Raw genomic sequence first — 18,687 nt, forward strand, 5'->3', positions numbered from 1 at the left:
ATTATATTTATTATACCCTGCTCTTTAGCATTAATCGTTAAATCTTTTTACACTTACACATATATTTTGTGGATAAGTACATCTCCACTCTATTTAAATTTGAAATCTAATAGTAATAAATAAAATAACAACAAGATACATTTTTTGTGCAATACTAGTGCAGTACTAGTAGAACTTTACTTTACTTTACTTTGTAGACGTAGAAGTATTGTTGTTGGTAGCGGTTATTGTTATTTTCAGTAGTAGTTATGGTAGTCTGTATTATTTTATGAATTATTGTGTATGTTATCATATATGAATAAAATTACATATCATATATATAGTACCTGAGGTAGTTATTAAATTTGTAGGTTTAAATTTTGTATGTAGGTTTGGTTGTATTTTGGTCATTTATTTTCAGTAAACACTCATAAACATTGGCCTAAGAACTGAACCAATTATATTGATTAATATAATTATTTTCCGAATTTTCGTAGTGACCAGTTTAAAAGGTAAAGGTCGGACCTTATTTGGGGAAGGAATTTATCAGACGCAGCCGCTTAACGAGCACATCGGCTGACCAATGAGAATGAAGCTATGGCGTTCTTATCCAATCACAAGTGCCCCCTGCTCCTGACATATAAAGTTGGCGGAGAACAGTAATTCTCTTCTTACACTGTAACTGTTGCCGATGATTTCACTTATTGACCGACAGGAACGATGCACGGGGCTCCCCGGAACACTCTGGAAATGCTGCAGTTTTTAGTCAACATTCTGCTGCTCATAGGTGCTGAAGCGTTGCTGGTGAGCGGACAAAAGGGTAAGAGCGCTAATCAAACTTGAGCAATATTTAATAGAGAAATAAAATCCGTTCAAGTTCTGTAAGGGTAGAACCATTCCATTCCATTGGAGTTCTCCCCTGTGCTGTTCTGAGTTAATTATTAAAGGAACTCTGTGTGTGTGACGGTCTTTGTAAACGATAGTTAACATATTAACAACCCTATTGAAAGTATTTGCTCATTGATTTATGCATATTGTGTTTATTAATGTCGGTGCATCAGTTTTTACGTTGTGACGTGGATGGTGGTTGGGCAATGATTGCAACATTTTATAGAGCATGGCCATATGGTGACACCCTCTGCTGAACCGCAGCCACACGACCCTCACAATGAACCCCTTTTGCTCCAAGTTTCTTCTCTTTTTTTTTGTGTGGAGTAGTTCAGTGCGCACCATGCAGCCTTTTTTGAAAGAACGTAACTTGTCATCCATTTAAGGTCTGGTCGGAAAAAGTCACTGTGGGATTTCACTGCCATGGCAACGCTGCAGCGGGAATTTATGGGAGCTGTGAGTGTGTTTTTGTGTCACACTCTGGACATCCTTTCTTAAGAAAGGTTCTTAGGAGGGGTTTGTTAGCCTTAAGGGGACCCCGATGTGACCAGTGTCAAAATGGAAAAACTAGGGTTTACTTAAATTGTTTTATACATAAAATGAAATCATTTAAGGTGTACTCTTTTGTACAAGTATACAGGAACTTTGTCACACGTCATGCAAGATGCAGAACTCATCTGCTGGTGGTGTTAATAAAACTTCCATTCGTGTACAATTTGTCCCCAAGTGAATTTGTTTATTGTTGTTAAACTTTGCAACTTGTCAGAGTGACCAGTGACTGCTTGTACCTCATCGTTTAAACACTCTCTCTGTACACACAGAGAAATTAAAGTGAAAAGAAAAGTGATTGTCATTGTCACCCTTGGCAACAATGAAAGGCGCCCAGGGAGCAGTGTGTAGGGACGGTACTTTCCTCAGTGTCTGGGATTCGAACCGGCAACCTTCTTATTATGGGTCCACTTCCTTACCCACCAGGTCACAACTGCCCCCATTAATGTACAGTAAAAGACAAAAGTTTGGACACACCTTCTCATTCGACAAGTTTTCTTTATTTTCATGACCATTTACATTGGTAGATTCTTACTGAAGGCATCAAAACTGAATGAACACATGTGGAATTATGAACTTAACAAAAAAAGGTGAAATAACTGAAAACATGTTTTATATTCTAGTTTCTTCAAAATAGCCACCCTTTGCTCTGATTACTGCTTTGCACACTCTTGGCATTCTCTGAATGAGCTTCAAGAGGTCGTCACCTGAAATGGTTTTCCAACAGTCTTGAAGGAGTTCCCAGAGGTGTTTAGCACTTGTTGGCCCTTTGCCTTCACTCTGCAGTCCAGCTCACCCCAAACCATCTCGACTGGGTTCAGGTACGGTGACTGTGGAGGCCAGGTCATCTGCCGCAGCCCTCCATCACTCTCCTTCTTGGTCAAATAGCCCTTACACAGCCTGTAGTTGTGTTTGGGGGCATTGTCCTGTTGAAAAATTTATAATCATCCAACTAAATGCAAACCGGATGGCATGCTGGTTCAATGTGCCTTCATTTTTTAATAAATCACAAACAGTGTCACCAGCAAAACACCCCCACACCATCACACCTCCTCCTCCATGCTTCACAGTGGGAAACAGGCATGTGGAATCTATCCGTTCACCTTTTCTGCATCTCACAAAGACACAGCGGTTGGAACCAACAATCTCAAATTTGCACAGCACAGATTTCCACGGGTCTAATGTCCATTCCTTGACCATGAAGGCCTGATTCGCGCAGTCTCCTCTTAATAGATGGGTCTGTTGCTAAAACTCTGTGTGGCATTAAATCTGGTCTCTGATCTGAGCTGCTGATAACTTGCGATTTCTGTGGCTGGTGACTCAGATTAACCTCTTCAGAAGCAGAGGTTACTCTTGGTCTTCCTTTCCTGGGTCGGTCCTCATGTGCACTTGAGGGTTTTTGCTACTCCATTTGGGGGCACAATTAAAGTTTTTGCAATTTTCTGGACTGACTGAACTTCATTTCCTAAAGTAATGATGGCCACTAATTTTTTTTAGTTAGCTCATTGGTTAACAGTTGTCCAATAGGGCTGTCGGCTGTGTAGTAACCTGAGCTCTGCACAACACAACTGATGGTCCCAACCCCATTTAGAAATTCCACTAATTAACCCTGATTCAGTGAAAACATTTCAGGTCACTACATCTTGAAGCTCATCGAGAGAATGCCAAGAGTGTGCAAAGCAGTAATCAGAGCAAAGGGTGGCTATTTTGAAGAAACTAGAATATAGAACATGTTTTCAGTTATTTCACCTTTTTTGTTAAGTACATAACTCCACATGTGTTCATAGTTTTGATGCCTTCAGTGAGAATCTACCAATGTAAATGGTCATGTAAATAAAGAAAACACATTTAATGAGAAGGTGTGTCCAAACTTTTGGACTGTACTGTATATTTTTATATACAGTACAGTCCATGTCTACAATAATGTCTACAATAATATATTACTTAATAATAAAAGGTCAAATGCTTTTTAAGAATTGCAAGCTTGGTTGCAGACCTTAATACACTTGCAAGTAAGAAAACCACATGCTTGTCTTGCAGAAATGTGCACAACACGCCCCTTGACATAATAATATATATTTTTTTATTTCTGCCATTCTAAACTCATCCTGTGTACTGTCTTAGGCTGTTAAATTAAACATTACATTAAATGTCACGTGGCCTTGAACAATCATGTCGTGTTTCAAAATATAGAAGACATTTAAAGGTGTGTGTGCATAGGGTCCTGTCATCTCAAACCCCCCCATTGGAGTCACATGACACATCTTTTTAGATATGGATCCCTCCCACAACATCTTATAATTATGGCTCCACAATAGGAATAATTTTGTGCAAGCGTGTTTTAGGGCTGCAACTAACGATTATTTTAACAATCGATTAATCTGTCGATTCTTTTTTGATTAATCGTAGAATCGGATAAAAAAAAAAAAAAAAAACAGAAAAGCATTCATTTCCAACCCTTTATTCAAAAACAGAACCAAAATCTTTAGAAAGTGCACAAACATGTTGCTCCTTGAGCTGTTATAAAAATAATAAAATAAAAATGGACACAAAAAACATACACATGTATGCTTTACATCTGCCAAATATAGACTTTTTAAAAAAAATAAAGTGCCACCTGAGCTGCCAGAATGATAAATAATTTATAAAAAAATAAAGAACAATACAAATCAGAAAATTTAACAGGATTTGTTTGAATGTCAGAACAAGTGCTATAAAATAACTTTAAAATTAAAAAGTACAACACAAATATATTTGTCAATAATAACCTATATGGGACAAAGCACAGAATATACACTGCAAAAAATGCTTTTCTAAACTTTTCCTGTTTTCAGTCCAAATATCTAAAAAATATTAAGTCAAGATACATTCACTAGACACATGAAATAACATAAGAAATTGTCTTGTTTTCTGAAAAAACATCTCAAAATTAAGTGATTGCTTAAAACAAGCAAAATTATCTGCCAATGGGGTAAGAAAACTAATCTTAATGACATATCTCAAACAGAAGTTTTAAGCATCTGTCACGGGTGGGCTGGACATGGCATTTACGTTTACGTTTGTGTTGCGTTATTGCATTTACGTTTACAGCATTTACCAGACACCCTTAATCCAGAGCGATTTACAATCAGTAGTTACAGGGACAGTCTCCCTGGAGCAATTTAGGGTTAAGTGTCTTGCTCAGGGACACAATGGTAGTAAGTGGGATTCGAACCCGGGTCTTCTGGTTCGTAGGCGAGTGTGGTACCCACTAGGCTACTACCACCTGACGAAGGAGGACGCATTCGCACAATTTCACAAGACAGGGGTTTAATACAAACTGCACGAGGCAGGGGAACATCAACACGCACAATGACCCGATGGCGAACAGACATGAACAGCATAGTTTTATACAATTATATAAATATACACCAGGTGAACATGATCACGGAACATTACACAAGACGAACATGAAACTCCGGTCCGAACGGAGTAACCCCTGCCGGTCCGGATCATGACAGCATCACTTAATTTTCTCATGCCAATGTTCTTGTCTAGTAATCTTGATTTAAGATTTTTTAGATATTTGGACTGGAAACGAGACAAAATTACTAGTTAAGAAAAGCTGTTTTTGCAGTGTGTCTATACATGACAACAGATTGAAAAATGAATGGTCCAAAAACAGCTAGTGAATAAAAACATGTCCTTAGTCTTTTAATGCAAAGTAACTATAGCACCCCTGCTTTACTTCTGTTATTAACGAGCTAACGCTAACTTGTAAACACCAGCACCAGGGACATTACGTTCCTCACTTCAAAACGGAACTAAAGTAGGATTCTGTAGTGACTTACCCTGGTGCTGAACTCCCTTCCTCAGGTGCTGGATCATTGCCGTGGTGCTCCCGTGCCATGCCATGTCGCTTTTGCATATTTTTGCACAGATTTCTCTGCCTCCGCTATGTATCTGTCCTCTACCTCCGCTTGTTTTTTTTATTTTTGCTCTGCGCTGTCTATGAGGCGCAAAACTCTGCTAGCATCTGTGCGCGAGAGAGACCGAGTGTGTTCACTCCGCTCCGCGCTCAAATAGTTTTTTTTTTTTTATAATCAAACGTCTCCGCGTCGCGCGACATAACGCATCGATTAGGAAAATCGTTGCCAACTCTTTTAGTAATCGATTTTTATCGATTCAATCGATTCGTTGTTGCAACCCTAGCGTGTTTTTTTTATCTAGTCTGTCTGAACTAGGAGTGTGCAATTAATCGTAATCGCAAAAAAATGCATAACGCTGCGATTTTATTCATTAATTTATTGCAATGTTTATTCTGAATATGTTCTTGTGCATATGATTTTAATATGTTAACCAATCAGAGCTGACACAGCGCACCCGGCAATTACAGCTAAGCTGAGCAATTACAGCTAAGCTGAGCGGGAGAAAGATGTGATGCCTGCGCACATCGGCAGCAAAGACGGCTTCCGAAGACTAATACAAACACTTGACATTTCACATGATTTGCTATTCCTGAAAGGTATGAGAAATGTAAGGCGGGCATTGAACACAAGCTCAAGCAGGTGAAATACTTCGCCATGACCACAGATCCACTATATTAATGACAACTTTGAAATGAAAAGTCGATGTTTGCAAACAGCATTCTTCCCAGAAGATCACACTGGAGAAAATATATCTGAAGGTTTAAAAGAAGCTTTAGGATCATGTGGACTTTATGAAGAGCATCAAGTGTCTTATCACCACAGTCAATGAAACTAATATAGTGAAGGCTGTCACTTTGAACAACTGGACATGATTGCAGCGCTTCGGACACAGACTGCATTTGGCAATTGGTAAGTTAGGATTTGTTTGAATGTCAGAACTTGTTCTCTACACTACACTGCAGATGCACACACTCTCAGACGCACACACTCACAAACTCTCACACTGACACACACACACTGCAAAAAATGCTTTTCTAACTTAGTAGTTTTGTCCTGATTTCAGTCCAAATCAGGACAAAAAATCTTAAATCAAGATACATTTACTAGACACATGAAATAGCATAAGAAATGATGTCTTGTTTTCTGATAAAACTTCTCAGAATTAAGTGATTGTTTGTTTAAAAATTATCTGCCAATGGGGTAAGAAAACTAATCTTAATGAGATATAATCTCAAACAGAAGTTTTAAGCATCACTTAATTTTCTCATGCCATTTTTCTTGTCTATTAATCTTGATTTAAGATTTTTTAGATATTTGGACTGGAAACGAGACTAAAATACTAGGTAAGAAAAGCTTTTTTTTTGCAGTGTAGCTATACATGACAACAGATTGAAAAATTAATGGTCCAAAAAAGGCTAGTGAATAAAAACATGTCTTTAGTCTTTTAATGCAAAGTAACTATAGCACCCCTGCTTTACTACTGTTATTAACGAGCTAACGCTAACTTGTCATGCCTGTCAAGCTGGATGACGGGTAAACATTTACAGCATTTATCAGACGCCCTTATCCAGAGCGACAATCAGTAGTTACAGGGACAGTCCCCCCCTGGAGCAACTTAGGGTTAAGTGTCTTGCTCAGGGACACAATAGGCGAGTGTGTTACCCACTAGGCTACTACCACCCCCGTCCACGCAGAGCCGCAGGGAACAGTCCGAACGCTGTTTCATTCCCCCTCCACACCTGTAGGTGGCGCTGTAAGTCCCCGTCTAGTTCTCCTCTGCGGTGAGTTAAACACCAGCACCAGGGACATTACGTTCCTCACTTTAAAACGGAACAAAAGTAGGATTCTGTAGTGACTTACCCTGCTGCTGAACTCCCTTCTTCCTCCTCAAACACTCCAACATGTTTGCGTTTCAGGTGCTGGATCATTGCCGTGGTGCTCCCGTGCCGTGCCATGTCGCCTTTGCATATTTTCGTGCAGATTTCTCTGCCTCCGCCATGTATCTGTTCTCTACCTCCGCTTGTTTTTTTGTTGTTTTTTTGAGTGTGTTCACTCCGCTCCGCACTCAAATAAAGTTTTTTTTTAAATAATCAAACGTCTCCGCGTCGCGCGACATAACGAATCGATTAGGAAATTCGTTGCCTCTTTTAGTAATCGATTTTTATCGATTCAATCGATTCGTTGTTGCAGCCCTACTTAAAACCAGAAATGGTGGACATGCTGGATTTTCTTGCAAAAAAACCTTTAAGAGAGCAATCTGTTTTTTTGGTTTGGATTTATTTATTATTATGACTGGAATTCAGGTTAGTTAATCTTTGTTTTTTTTCATGGTGTCTGTTTTGAAGACAGTTTAATACAGTTTTGTTTATCAGGCAGTTAGTACTACTGTGTACAGTGTGTTATTAACTAGAGTTAATGTATTTTATGTGCTTTTTGTGCACTGAATACATTTAGAATGTATGTATATAGTTTGTTTGAAATAGCAAAATCGCAAATAAAATCGCAATTGCAACATTTGTTCATTAATTTTGTCCATATTGCACAGCCTTAGTCTGAACAGTTCAGGGTTGTAGCTGGTTCCTATCCCAGAAATCTACAGGCTTCATGAGAATCAGCTCCCTCATGTAATGATAGCAGGCGGACTGCAGTCGTTTTAACATGAATTCAGTTTATCTGTCTTTACTCACAGGTTCTCGTGGCCAGAATCAAATCATTCCTTTTATGGGTGGAAGAAAATAACATCCTGATTGCTACATTCCCAAGCTTGAGGAAGCCTGCCCCCTAATCCCTGTGGATCCCTGAGGTGAAATCAAATGTTAGCTGCTGGTAAAGGGTTTCTTCTTCCACTCACCTGGACCATTAGGAACTTCCCGTCTTAATGCTAGACTTGGTTTACTCTTTGGAACAGCTGGACATTATTTCAGCTGGACATTATCTCATGCTGTGGTGTGACAATCCAGTTTTTTCCAGCGATTTTCTTTTTGGGACTCATCTGGCCATGGGCACTTCCAGTGTCAGCAGACAGTGTGTGGGTGAAGTCTGGTTATATTGCAAGCAGGAGTTTTTAGCAATTTTTCACTCAGAGATTTGCAACACGTGGGTGTAACAAGTTGTTCTTGCACGTCAAACCACTTTTCTTTATTTATGTTTGTGGTCTAATCACTCATGGGAAAGACAAACTCTGGTCCAGGAGAAGTATGTGTGAGTAACAGACCACTAAGCCTCATTTTATTTGGGTGCCACAACGTCATCCAACAGCTCCAAAAGCAGACTGTTTGAGTAATTAGTGGGGGACGTTTGGCCCTGCTTGTTCCTGAGTCACCGTGTTGCCCACGGCTATTGCCTGTTGCTGTGGTATTTCCAGGGAATCTCTGGGGAGATGCTACTTCACCTTCCTTTGGCAGACAATAGAGCTTATCTGTAGGGATTTGGGAAAACCCACGGTCCTGCTAAAGAACATGAACATCCTGTAACACAAAAACCCATGAGTTTTCAAGCCCTACTGACTCACAGAGGGCGGGTTTCCTCAATGTCCTTTAGATAAAGTCATTATCTAAAATGGACCACAGATGTTGCAGATTCAGTGGTGGCCTAGCGGCAAAAGAAACGGACCTGTTATCATAAGGTTGCCAGTTCGAATCTCGAGCCTCCAAGGTACCACTGAGCAAAGCATCGTCTCCACACACTGCTCCCCGGGCATGGCTGCCCACTGTTCTGCAAGTGTGAAGGGTTAAATTCAGAGAACACATTTTGTGCACCATGTGCTTTGCTGTGTTTCACAATGACAATCACTTCACTTTCATTATGGTAATGGAGGTCCAGTAGATGTGTTGCTTGTCCGTGCAAGATCACAGATGAACCCAACAAGAATGAGTTAGATGGAAAAGTATTGTTTGGCCAATCCTGAACCCTTGATGAGTAAAGTTGACCTTTTGCACTGTGGGGTAGTGTTGACCTAGTTTGGGGCAGTGGTGGCCTAGCTGGGGCAGTGATTGCCTAGCGGTTAAGGAAGTGGTTGACACGCGAACCGGGACCAGAATGAGAGAGTCGTGTAGGAGGAGACGAGAGACCTCGGTGCGGCGGGACGCACGGAGGCAGGTAAGCTCCTCCGCGTTACTCTGCGAACGCGGGCGGCGCGAGCCGCAACACCACGCTGATGTTGTCGTTCGCGTCTAAGGCAAAAAGACAGGACAGGACAGAACAGGGCGACAGGACGGAGATCAGGTGTCGGGGTTACAGATAAACTGGAACGAGCTTACTTGGTTCGAGGAGTGCGGAGCCGGGTCTGACGACGGGGCAGGACAGGACAGAACAGGGCGACAGGACGGCGATCGGGTTTAAGGATTATTACTTCACTAGAACAAGCTTATTTGGCTTGAGTGGTGCGGAGCCGGGTCTGACAACGAGTGCCAATCAATGACCGAGCAGCCGGCAGCTGCTCTCTCGTCAATTTATAGGGCACACGTTACCTCGTTTCCGTGTTGCTCCCATAGTGGTCCCATAATCAGAAGGTTGTCCGATCCACCAAGGTGCCATACACTGCTCCCCGGGCGACTGTCATGGCTGCCAACTGCTCACCAAGGGTGATGGGTTAAAAACAGAGGACACATTTCGTTGTGTGCACCGTGTGTGCTGCAGTGTATCACAATGACAATCACTTCACTTTCACTATGAGGGTTGTTGTGGGTCATCTGCTGGTTGTGATCGTACCATTATAAACATTGTTTTCTCTCTCTTTTCTGTTTCTCTCTCAGACTGCACCTTGCAGTGCCTCCTGGTTTCTCAACTTGACTACTGGCTGAAAGTCATTATCAGTGCTTAGTGATGTCCTCCTCAATGGGCTTATAATCAGAATCATGTTGATTGGAAGCGAATACATATAAGCACTTTTGATTGATGCTTTCTCTCAAGCACAGCATTAACTTTTTCACGTGTGGCTAACTCTTGATTGTTGCTGCCACATCCCCTCCAGCTGTTTTGACCACAGTTATAATAGTTTTGGATTTTTCATCAGTTTTTGTTTTTAAATTCAGTTAGTTTTAATTAGTTTTTAGAGGCAGATTTACTAGTTTTTATTAGTTTTGATAATTTGAAATTAGCATATTTGTCAGGTGCATGAATCAAAATCACCAGAATAAGTATTGTATAATAAAAACTCAACCAAAGATACATTTTGAAACATGTATTCACATGAACACCCATCCTCAAATTGAGATACAACAGCCCACAAGATAACAGCCCTAAGTACAATATTTGTGCAATGCTGCTTCTGAGGTTAGATTAACACAGCCAACAGACTAAAGACACACATGAACAAACATGCATGGCAACCAGGAGTCCCAGGGAGCTCAATCTTTTTCTTACAGGAATCCCAGGGAGAAATCATGAACAACCTGACAACCTTTGCATTATGAATGAATGAATTCAGCTTTTTGACATTTGTGTGTGTGTGTGTGTGTGTGTGTGTGTGTGTGTGTGTGTGTGTGTGTGTGTGTGTGTGTGTGTAAACAGAAATGGGTGAACTTCAGTCAAGCAACAATTTGTTGTTGATCTTGAGGAAATCACGCTGCTCAAGAGATGTGGTTGTTCTGTTTCTAAGGCCAGATGACAACAGTCCACACACAGAGAAGATGCGCTCCACAAAGGCTTGTGAGGCAGGGGCACTAACAAGGTCCAATGCCACAGGGGCAAGTTTTGAATAGACAGCCATTCTTGACCTCCAGAACTGCAGTGGGGTCTCATTAAAGACACTGTGTTTGACATCATCAACATAATTATTTATTTCAGTTACCAGACTATTGGTCACATCAGGCTGATTTGTCAGTGACACATTTACCTCCATCCTGGATGCAAGAAAGCGGTATTTCTGTAGGACAGTAGGAGGGGAACTTGCTGGAGATTGACTGGCCCTTGCAGTGGCAACATCATCCTGAGAAGCAGTAGCTAGGTTATTCTGAGCAGCAGCCAGGTTTTGCACAAAAGACTGAGCTGCCCTCCTCAGTGGCACTGTGTCTGGTGTTTGAAGAACCAGTGAAACACTTGGATCCATTAGGGAGGCTGCTGCTGGTGTAGCATCAAACTTTGGGGAATCGGCTAAGAATGGCAGAAAAACGTTCTCGCAAAGACTTCAGCAGCACTTGTGCTAACTGATTTCCAGCAGTAGTGGTCAGCAGGTGTGCCTCGAGGTTGAGCAGGCATGGCACTACTTGTCATTCTGAAGCTGGTCTGTGTGAATGGCAAAGGGCTCAAGTAGCTTGACCAATTTCTCAAGATTAGTCCAGTCGCTTGTGAGAAGTGTGTCTATCCTCAACTCCTCAAGTACTTGGTTTAGCTCAGCTCTGCATCTCCAGCAGTCTTCTCAGCATATCAAATGTGCTACAATCCCGGACCAGAGTTTTGCCACACTTTTTGATCACACTCCATTTGCCACTGATGATTTCCTCATAGCACTTTATGAGTGAATCAGCATTTGGGTGCTTCATGGCATCTTTCAATGTGAGTTGAAGGGTGTGGGTAAAGGTTCAAATCCCACTTACTACCATTGTGTCCCTGAGCAAGACACTTAACCTTAAGTTGCTCCAGGGAGACTGTCCCTGTAACTACTGATTATAAGTCGCTCTGATTGTAAGGCCGTCTGATAAATGCTGTAAATGTAAATGTAAATGGCATTCTCTGGAACTTGTTGTTCTCCCCATCATCTGGCAGGTCAAGTTCTTTGCAAAGAAGGATAAGAAAACAAACAATTAGTTAACGTAAGCATCAAATGTAAAATACACATGTCCAAAATAAAAAAATCTAATAATATGAACAAATGTATGTGTCAAAATAATCACTAGGGGTGTAACGATTCGTGTGTCGTGTATAGTACAATGGACGGTCCTAGTGATTACTAGGACTGCACAATTAATCGTAAAACTAATCGGGATTACAATTATGGGTGAAACAATTACATAATCACCAAAATCCTCAATTACAGCTGTCCCTTTGTGCTCATATCTGTGCGTTTCTGCAGTATGTTTAAGCACTAAACACATAAAATTGATAAATTGAAGTTATTCTTTTTGGATTTTTTACTAACAACACAATTCCCATAATTATTTGTTATTTACATTATATCATTTAGTTTTGGATGTTGAGAATTTACCATGCAGCTGCTGCACAAGTTATAAAACATAAAATCTATTAATCATCAATAATAATCGCAATTACAATATCAAGGTGAATAACCGATAATTATGATTTCTGTCATAATCATGCAGCCCTAGTGATTACCCTTATCCCTAGAGAAGACTTGAGTGTTCAGAGGATGTGTGTGTCATTATTTAGTTGTTTGGAATGCTAACGATGTTGCAAATAAACATACATTTTATATTGTTTTTAAAAATGCTAATATTTAATAAAACCTGTCACAATAAGCAGCACTTTGTTTTCTCCAATTCCCCATTCATCTAATGTCTGATCAATGCAGCGGGCAATGGCCTCCCCGGTGTGTGGGTGCTCCATCCGGTGTAGGTTTAGCAAAGCATGGTGAACTTGGCCTCCGGGCGGATGGTAAAAACAAGCTGACACACCCATGAAAGATGCTGTTAATCCTCTCTTACTCCAACAACACAGGCTCACCATCCTCGCCTCTTTTATTATATCTTTCAACTTCTGCTTAGCCTTATCCATCTTAACTCCGATGAGATTATTGACTCTTGCAGCTCCGGTGTTTTGAATTTTGGTTCGAGTGAAGTGGTGAACTTGTTTAAGGCAATCGAGTCACACAGTTGTGTAGACATTCCAGTCTTAATAAACATATTTACCAATGCTTCTTCTCGTTTGTGGTGTTCCTGCGTATTTACTAGCCAGCAGCTATTTGGTCGGCGGTGGAAGCAGTCCATTAAAGATGCTGTTGTATCACGTTCCTTTCCCATGTTACCTGGCCTGGCTATCGCTTCTCTTTCGGGGGAGGGTGGGCGAGAGGCTAGCTTGTCCAGGTACTCTTGGTTCGCCTTTTTGTGTGGGGTTTTCCCCTTAAGAAGTATTCCACATATTGTATCACCTGCTTCTACAACAAGGCACTTACTTTTATTTTTGACACTGTCATAATCAAAGAAATCCCAAATAGGACTTTCTTCCGACTTTCGCTGCAGCCATCACACTAGCCAGCGGCATCACGGACAGACTATGGACACTTGACATCACAGACTACGTGTTGCCATACTGGTCAAACACCTGGCTTAAAACTGGCAGTGTGAAGTAAATAGATTTTAATTCAACCCAAAAGGCTTATTTACAAAGACAAAAACAAAGGATATTTTTGCTATAATATTAGTTCATTTAAGTTCGTTTTGTATACATACAAAACAGTTTCAGTTAGTTTTCGGGGTTTTTTTTTAAACTCGCTGTTATTTTTATTTCATTTAACGAAAATGTTTTTTCAATTCTAGTTTTAGTTTTTTTGTTTGTTTTCGTTAACTATAATAACTTTGGTTTTGACCAGTCATTCCTACCCATACCTTTCCCATACCTACACAACCACACCATATACATGTTTTGGGTCTTTTCACACTGGCTGTTTGCTATGGTTAAAGAGACATTTATAAGAAAATACGTCCAAGCACAAGGAATTGTGAGAGCTGACTTTCTAATAAACTATACACAGGTTTTTGCAGTGTGTGAAACTTGACCTGCAATGCAGAGAGTGCTACTGACTCAAATTAGTACTACTCAAACCTCAGGCACTACATATCCAGTACCCTAGAGACATTCTCCATGTCTCACAACAAAATCTCATAACAATCTCTTTCTTTTCATGATAGGGAACGGTTGTGGCCACACAATCCTTGGACCCACAAGCGGAACCCTGACTTCACTGAATTACCCAGGCACATACCCTAACCACACCCAGTGTGATTGGGTAATTCGTGTGCCAAGAGGACACACCTTACGGTTGTTCTTTGGAGATTTCGACTTGGAGCAGAGTGAGAGTTGCAGTAATGGGTCTTTGACTATTGCAGATGGCACTGGGGCCATTTTCCAGGGTAAGTTGCTTCATTAAAGGTGCCATATTTCAATGTTATATAATATAATGTCATGTAATATAATAAGTAATAAGTTTAGTACATGGTAAGCTCTTTATTACCTTTCTGAAATCACAGTGATGTCTGCTTTGGAAAATTGTGTGACTTTTGCTGCTTCAGTGTTTTCAAGGAGTCAATATGTGTTGGCCTTTTTTTTCAAGACCTCTGCAATTCACCCTGACATGCTGTCAATCACCTTCTGGACCAAATCCTAACTGATGGCAACCCATTCCTTCAAAATCAGTGCTTAGAGTTTTCCTGAGCAGCTTAGTATCAGGAGGCAGAGCCTGGGACGCATCTGCAGGGCCTGATGAAACAGGTTTGAGTCCATGAGTTGGGGTGCCATGGCAATGGAGGCTCTTGTGTTCCGGAAGGTCAGATCCCGAAATCCTGACCCACCCTCCATTACAGGAGACAAACATACCTCTCCTGTGGAGCAGCTGGTGTTGAGGCCCAGAGGCTGAAGAGGTGTTAAACAGAAATGGAGTTGTCCATTTACCAGGAGTTGTCTTCTGATTAGAAGGGAGGGGCAACATTGTTAAGAGTGCAAGGGTGGAAGAACATTGGAGTCAGACGGGGGCAGGTAAGGGTCATCCAAAAAGCAAAGTCAGAGTCAAAAAGAATCGGCAATTAAATAATCTTCATCAGGACCAGCTGACAACTATGTGATGAGAATCAATGAAGAGTTTGAGGTGTCTAGCCGTGTTAGTGGCGTTTTTATACTGGCTGGCATGTTTGGTTTGATCTTCTTCCGGATCAGTGGTTCAGGTTTGGGTTGTGCGTCCTATGGGGGTGCAGTGATGGCATGGCAGCGGTGACACTTTAGTTATCACTTTGGCCTTATGGCACCGTGATCCATCATGCTAGAAAATTGTTCTTTTTGGAGTGTTGGGAGAAGCTGTTGTTGGCGGATGTTTTGGTACCATTCCTTATTTATGGCAGTGTTCTTAGGCAAAATTGTGAATGAGCCCACTTCTTTGGATGAGAAACAGCCCCACACATGAATGGTCTCAGAATACTTTACTGTTGGCATGAGACAGGTAGCGCTCACCTTTTCTTCTCCGGACAATCATAGATGCACCAAACAATTGATGATGATGATGATTATGAATTGTAAAGGGGCTTCATCAGAGAAAATGACCTCAGCCGTCGAATCTCTATACTTTTTGCAGAATACCAGTCTGTCCTTTTTCTTGGAGAGAAGTGGCTTCTTTGCTGCCCTTCTCGACACCAGGCCATCCTCCAAAAGTCTTCGCCTCACTGTCTGCTGCCATTCCTGTTGACATGTCAGCTCTTGTAGGTTCTTAATGCCAAAAGCCTCAAGTTCAAAACATTGCAGCAATCATAAATAATGTTTCTAATGGCACTTTTTATAAGGCAGATCCAGTGTAATCAGCCAACTGAATCCTTTAATTAACATTCTGCCTCCTGGCTAAAAACCGTGCTAATTAGTGATTCCAAGCAAGTAAGCTGAATAAATGTCCGCTTTCCACCACTTCCGAAGATGAACTGTGTAATCTATTCAGTTGCACAGAAGAGAAACCAGAACCAAAACATTGAGATTCACCTCCAAACATCCCGTTATTCTGTAAGAAGCCTGTAAGAAGTGTTCTTGTTACTGGCAAATTCTTTAGGGTTGATCTCATGCTATTCTAAGTCCTGTGTTCACACAAACAGATCCACACACTGCATAACACACAGAACCATGCTGAACCCGTTCAACTGTGCTGCATACCTAGGCCTCCATGCTTTTTGACCTCAGGTTATGCTCCATTTTTGACTGACTGGTTGCGGGCGTGTATGTTACTCTGGTTTGTGAGATTTTCATTGTGGACTGAGTTTCTGATTTCTGTATCCTCCAGACATTGTGTTTTTTGTTTATTTTATTGCTTTGGGTGATAAGAATGCAGAGTATTTCCTTTTTGTTTTGGTGTTTCTGCTGTAGGTCCCCTCTGTGGGTATCTGGATGCCTCTGGTCGAAATATGTCAGTGAACAGCAGTCAGGTGACTGTGCGCTTTATCTCCACCACACACCGGTCCGGACGTGGCTTCCTGCTGTCCTACTCATCCAATGAGCATCCAGGTACCACTGAGGTTCACTTCTTCATCCAGAATCAATTAATATTATTATGGCAGACCAATCACAAAATATCCAGATTTAATCTGAATATTTACAATTTAAAATAGCATAAACATGCTCTCTGCTATTGCTTATGACAATATGTTGACATTCTGCTTCTCCATTGGTTTTTATTAATGGAATTTCTTTGTGTCCTGCTTCTGTGAAATGTTTTTTTTTGTATGAGAAATTTTACAGATCAAACAAAAGCCTGACCATGATACCCTCAAATATCAGCTTGGCCATTTGCTCCATGTTAACAAATCCAGTACATGACTCATTCAGCTAAATTGGATGGATTCAGTTAAGCAAAACAACCTAATGACTCTGTTTAGTTCACCACTCCTCCTAATGTGTGGTTTTCTGCATGGTGACATTCAGTGCAGCCCTTAGTAAGGGATCTAGCTGTAGATGGAGGAATCACAGAGCATACACTTTGGTGCTGGTTTTGCTCTCATGTCCCCTTACTTACATCCCCATCAACAACGGTTCAGCAGAACTAAGACCAAAAGCACTGATTACATCTGTCTTTATTTATTATTGCCAAATAATGGACACCATACACAGTTGTCCCTGCAAACGTGTGAGATGTTATTACTGGTTTATGTTTACAAGAAAATGTGGTTGTTTGCTGTGTTCCTGAGCTACAATGAAGAAATTTGCTCTGATATGGTTAGTGTGTCTCTGATTCTGTGGACTGTTGTGCATGTGAAAACTGGAGTTCAGATTATAGAAAGGATGATAACGTGAAGTGATTGTCACTTGTGATACACAGCACAGAACACGCTGCACACAGTGAAATTTGTCCTCTGAATTTAACCCATCACCCTGAGTGAGCAGTGGGCAGCCATAACAGGCGCACGGGGAGCAGGGTGTGGGGACGGTGCTTTGCATTAAAAGACTAAAGACATTAGTCTTTAGTCTTCCCTAGACTTCCCTAGCCTTAGAACCTGCAACCTTCTGATTACGGGGCTGCTTCCTTAACCACTTGGCCACCACTGCCCCGTGGGGATTATATGTCATACCAATGGATGGTATGTGTGTGTGCACTTGTGCATGCAGGAATGTGTGTGCACAGCACCATTTTTTATGCATGAATGCATTACTCTGTGTGTGTTTCTAGGAGGCTACATCAGAATGTAAGATCTCAAATGCATTAATCAAATTAGCATAACTATGTTGTATGCTGTGGGTAATGAGCATATGGGTCTTCAATATGCCTAGCTGAAGACGCATATTTCCATCTGCTGGTGTTAACGGCCTGAGGATTCCTGCTGTACTTGTGCAGATCCTCTTCTGACTGCATCAGCCTGAACAGCATGCTGCTTCCTAAAATTCGTGCAATGCCTTGGAGGTTGAGGTGGCAAGGAGTCATGTGCTCCAGTATTTCCTGTTATTTGTTGGTGTGTTTATGCTGTGTATTTGTCGAAATAAGCCTGTCACATGTCCACATATTCTCCGAAGATTAAACAGACAAAGGATCAAATACATCATTCCCAGACTTGAGTCTGTGTGTGTGTGTGTGTATGTTTTTGTGCAGAATTCCAACATCAGTTCGGATTTTTTTTTCTGGCCAGCTAATTTACAATGTCTTTCAATCCTAGATCTTATCTCCTGCCTACACAAAGGGACCCATTTCACTTCACAGCACTTCAGGTATTAGGAGTTTCACAGGAGACAGGCATTAGGCTAAAAACTGCTCATTCTGTTGTGTAATATCCTAAAAACGATAAGCATGCTGAATTATATAACATTGATTTTAAGTGCTGTTATAATGTAAGGTTAATAAGCATATTGCCTGTGATATAAATTGCTACTGTAGAGCATGTTTGAAGTCATGTTAATTGCACAAATTGCATGCTGCTAAAATTCATTTAAAAAGTCAAGAGCTGCATTGTTGAGCACAGCATCTGCATGACTGCATGTGTGTGACGCATGACTAATATGTGTGAATGTGTGTTGCAGCGTCTTTTGCCCTGCAGGGTGTAAGAATGTAACAGGGGATGTATGGGGCCAGTATGAAGCAGGATACAGAGACGTGAGTGCAAACTGTAATTTCAGCATTATTCGATTTGTATTTCTTACATGAAGATATGAAGTGATCCCCAGACCAATTTCAGATTTTTTTTTTAAACCTGCATGTCTCCATGGCCCTGCACTCCAGTCTAGTTTAAAATTA

The 18,687-nt window shown here is 41.0% G+C and overlaps 1 protein-coding gene across 1 annotated transcript in view; it reads left to right on the forward strand.

Annotated features, from left to right (window-relative positions):
- Window positions 1–629: 629 nt before the first annotated feature.
- The window catches only part of LOC114790511 (discoidin, CUB and LCCL domain-containing protein 1), a 30,474-nt gene continuing 12,416 nt past the window's right edge, over window positions 630–18,687 (forward strand). The window contains exons 1-5 of the mRNA XM_028980648.1: window positions 630–799; window positions 14,129–14,350; window positions 16,335–16,472; window positions 18,113–18,164; window positions 18,474–18,546. Coding sequence (XP_028836481.1) covers window positions 700–799; window positions 14,129–14,350; window positions 16,335–16,472; window positions 18,113–18,164; window positions 18,474–18,546 — 585 coding nt within the window. The 5' untranslated portion in view covers window positions 630–699. The remainder of the gene's footprint in view (window positions 800–14,128; window positions 14,351–16,334; window positions 16,473–18,112; window positions 18,165–18,473; window positions 18,547–18,687) is intronic.

The sequence above is a fragment of the Denticeps clupeoides genome, chromosome 5, assembly GCF_900700375.1.
Source record: "Denticeps clupeoides chromosome 5, fDenClu1.1, whole genome shotgun sequence".
NCBI classification, from domain to species: domain Eukaryota; kingdom Metazoa; phylum Chordata; class Actinopteri; order Clupeiformes; family Denticipitidae; genus Denticeps; species Denticeps clupeoides.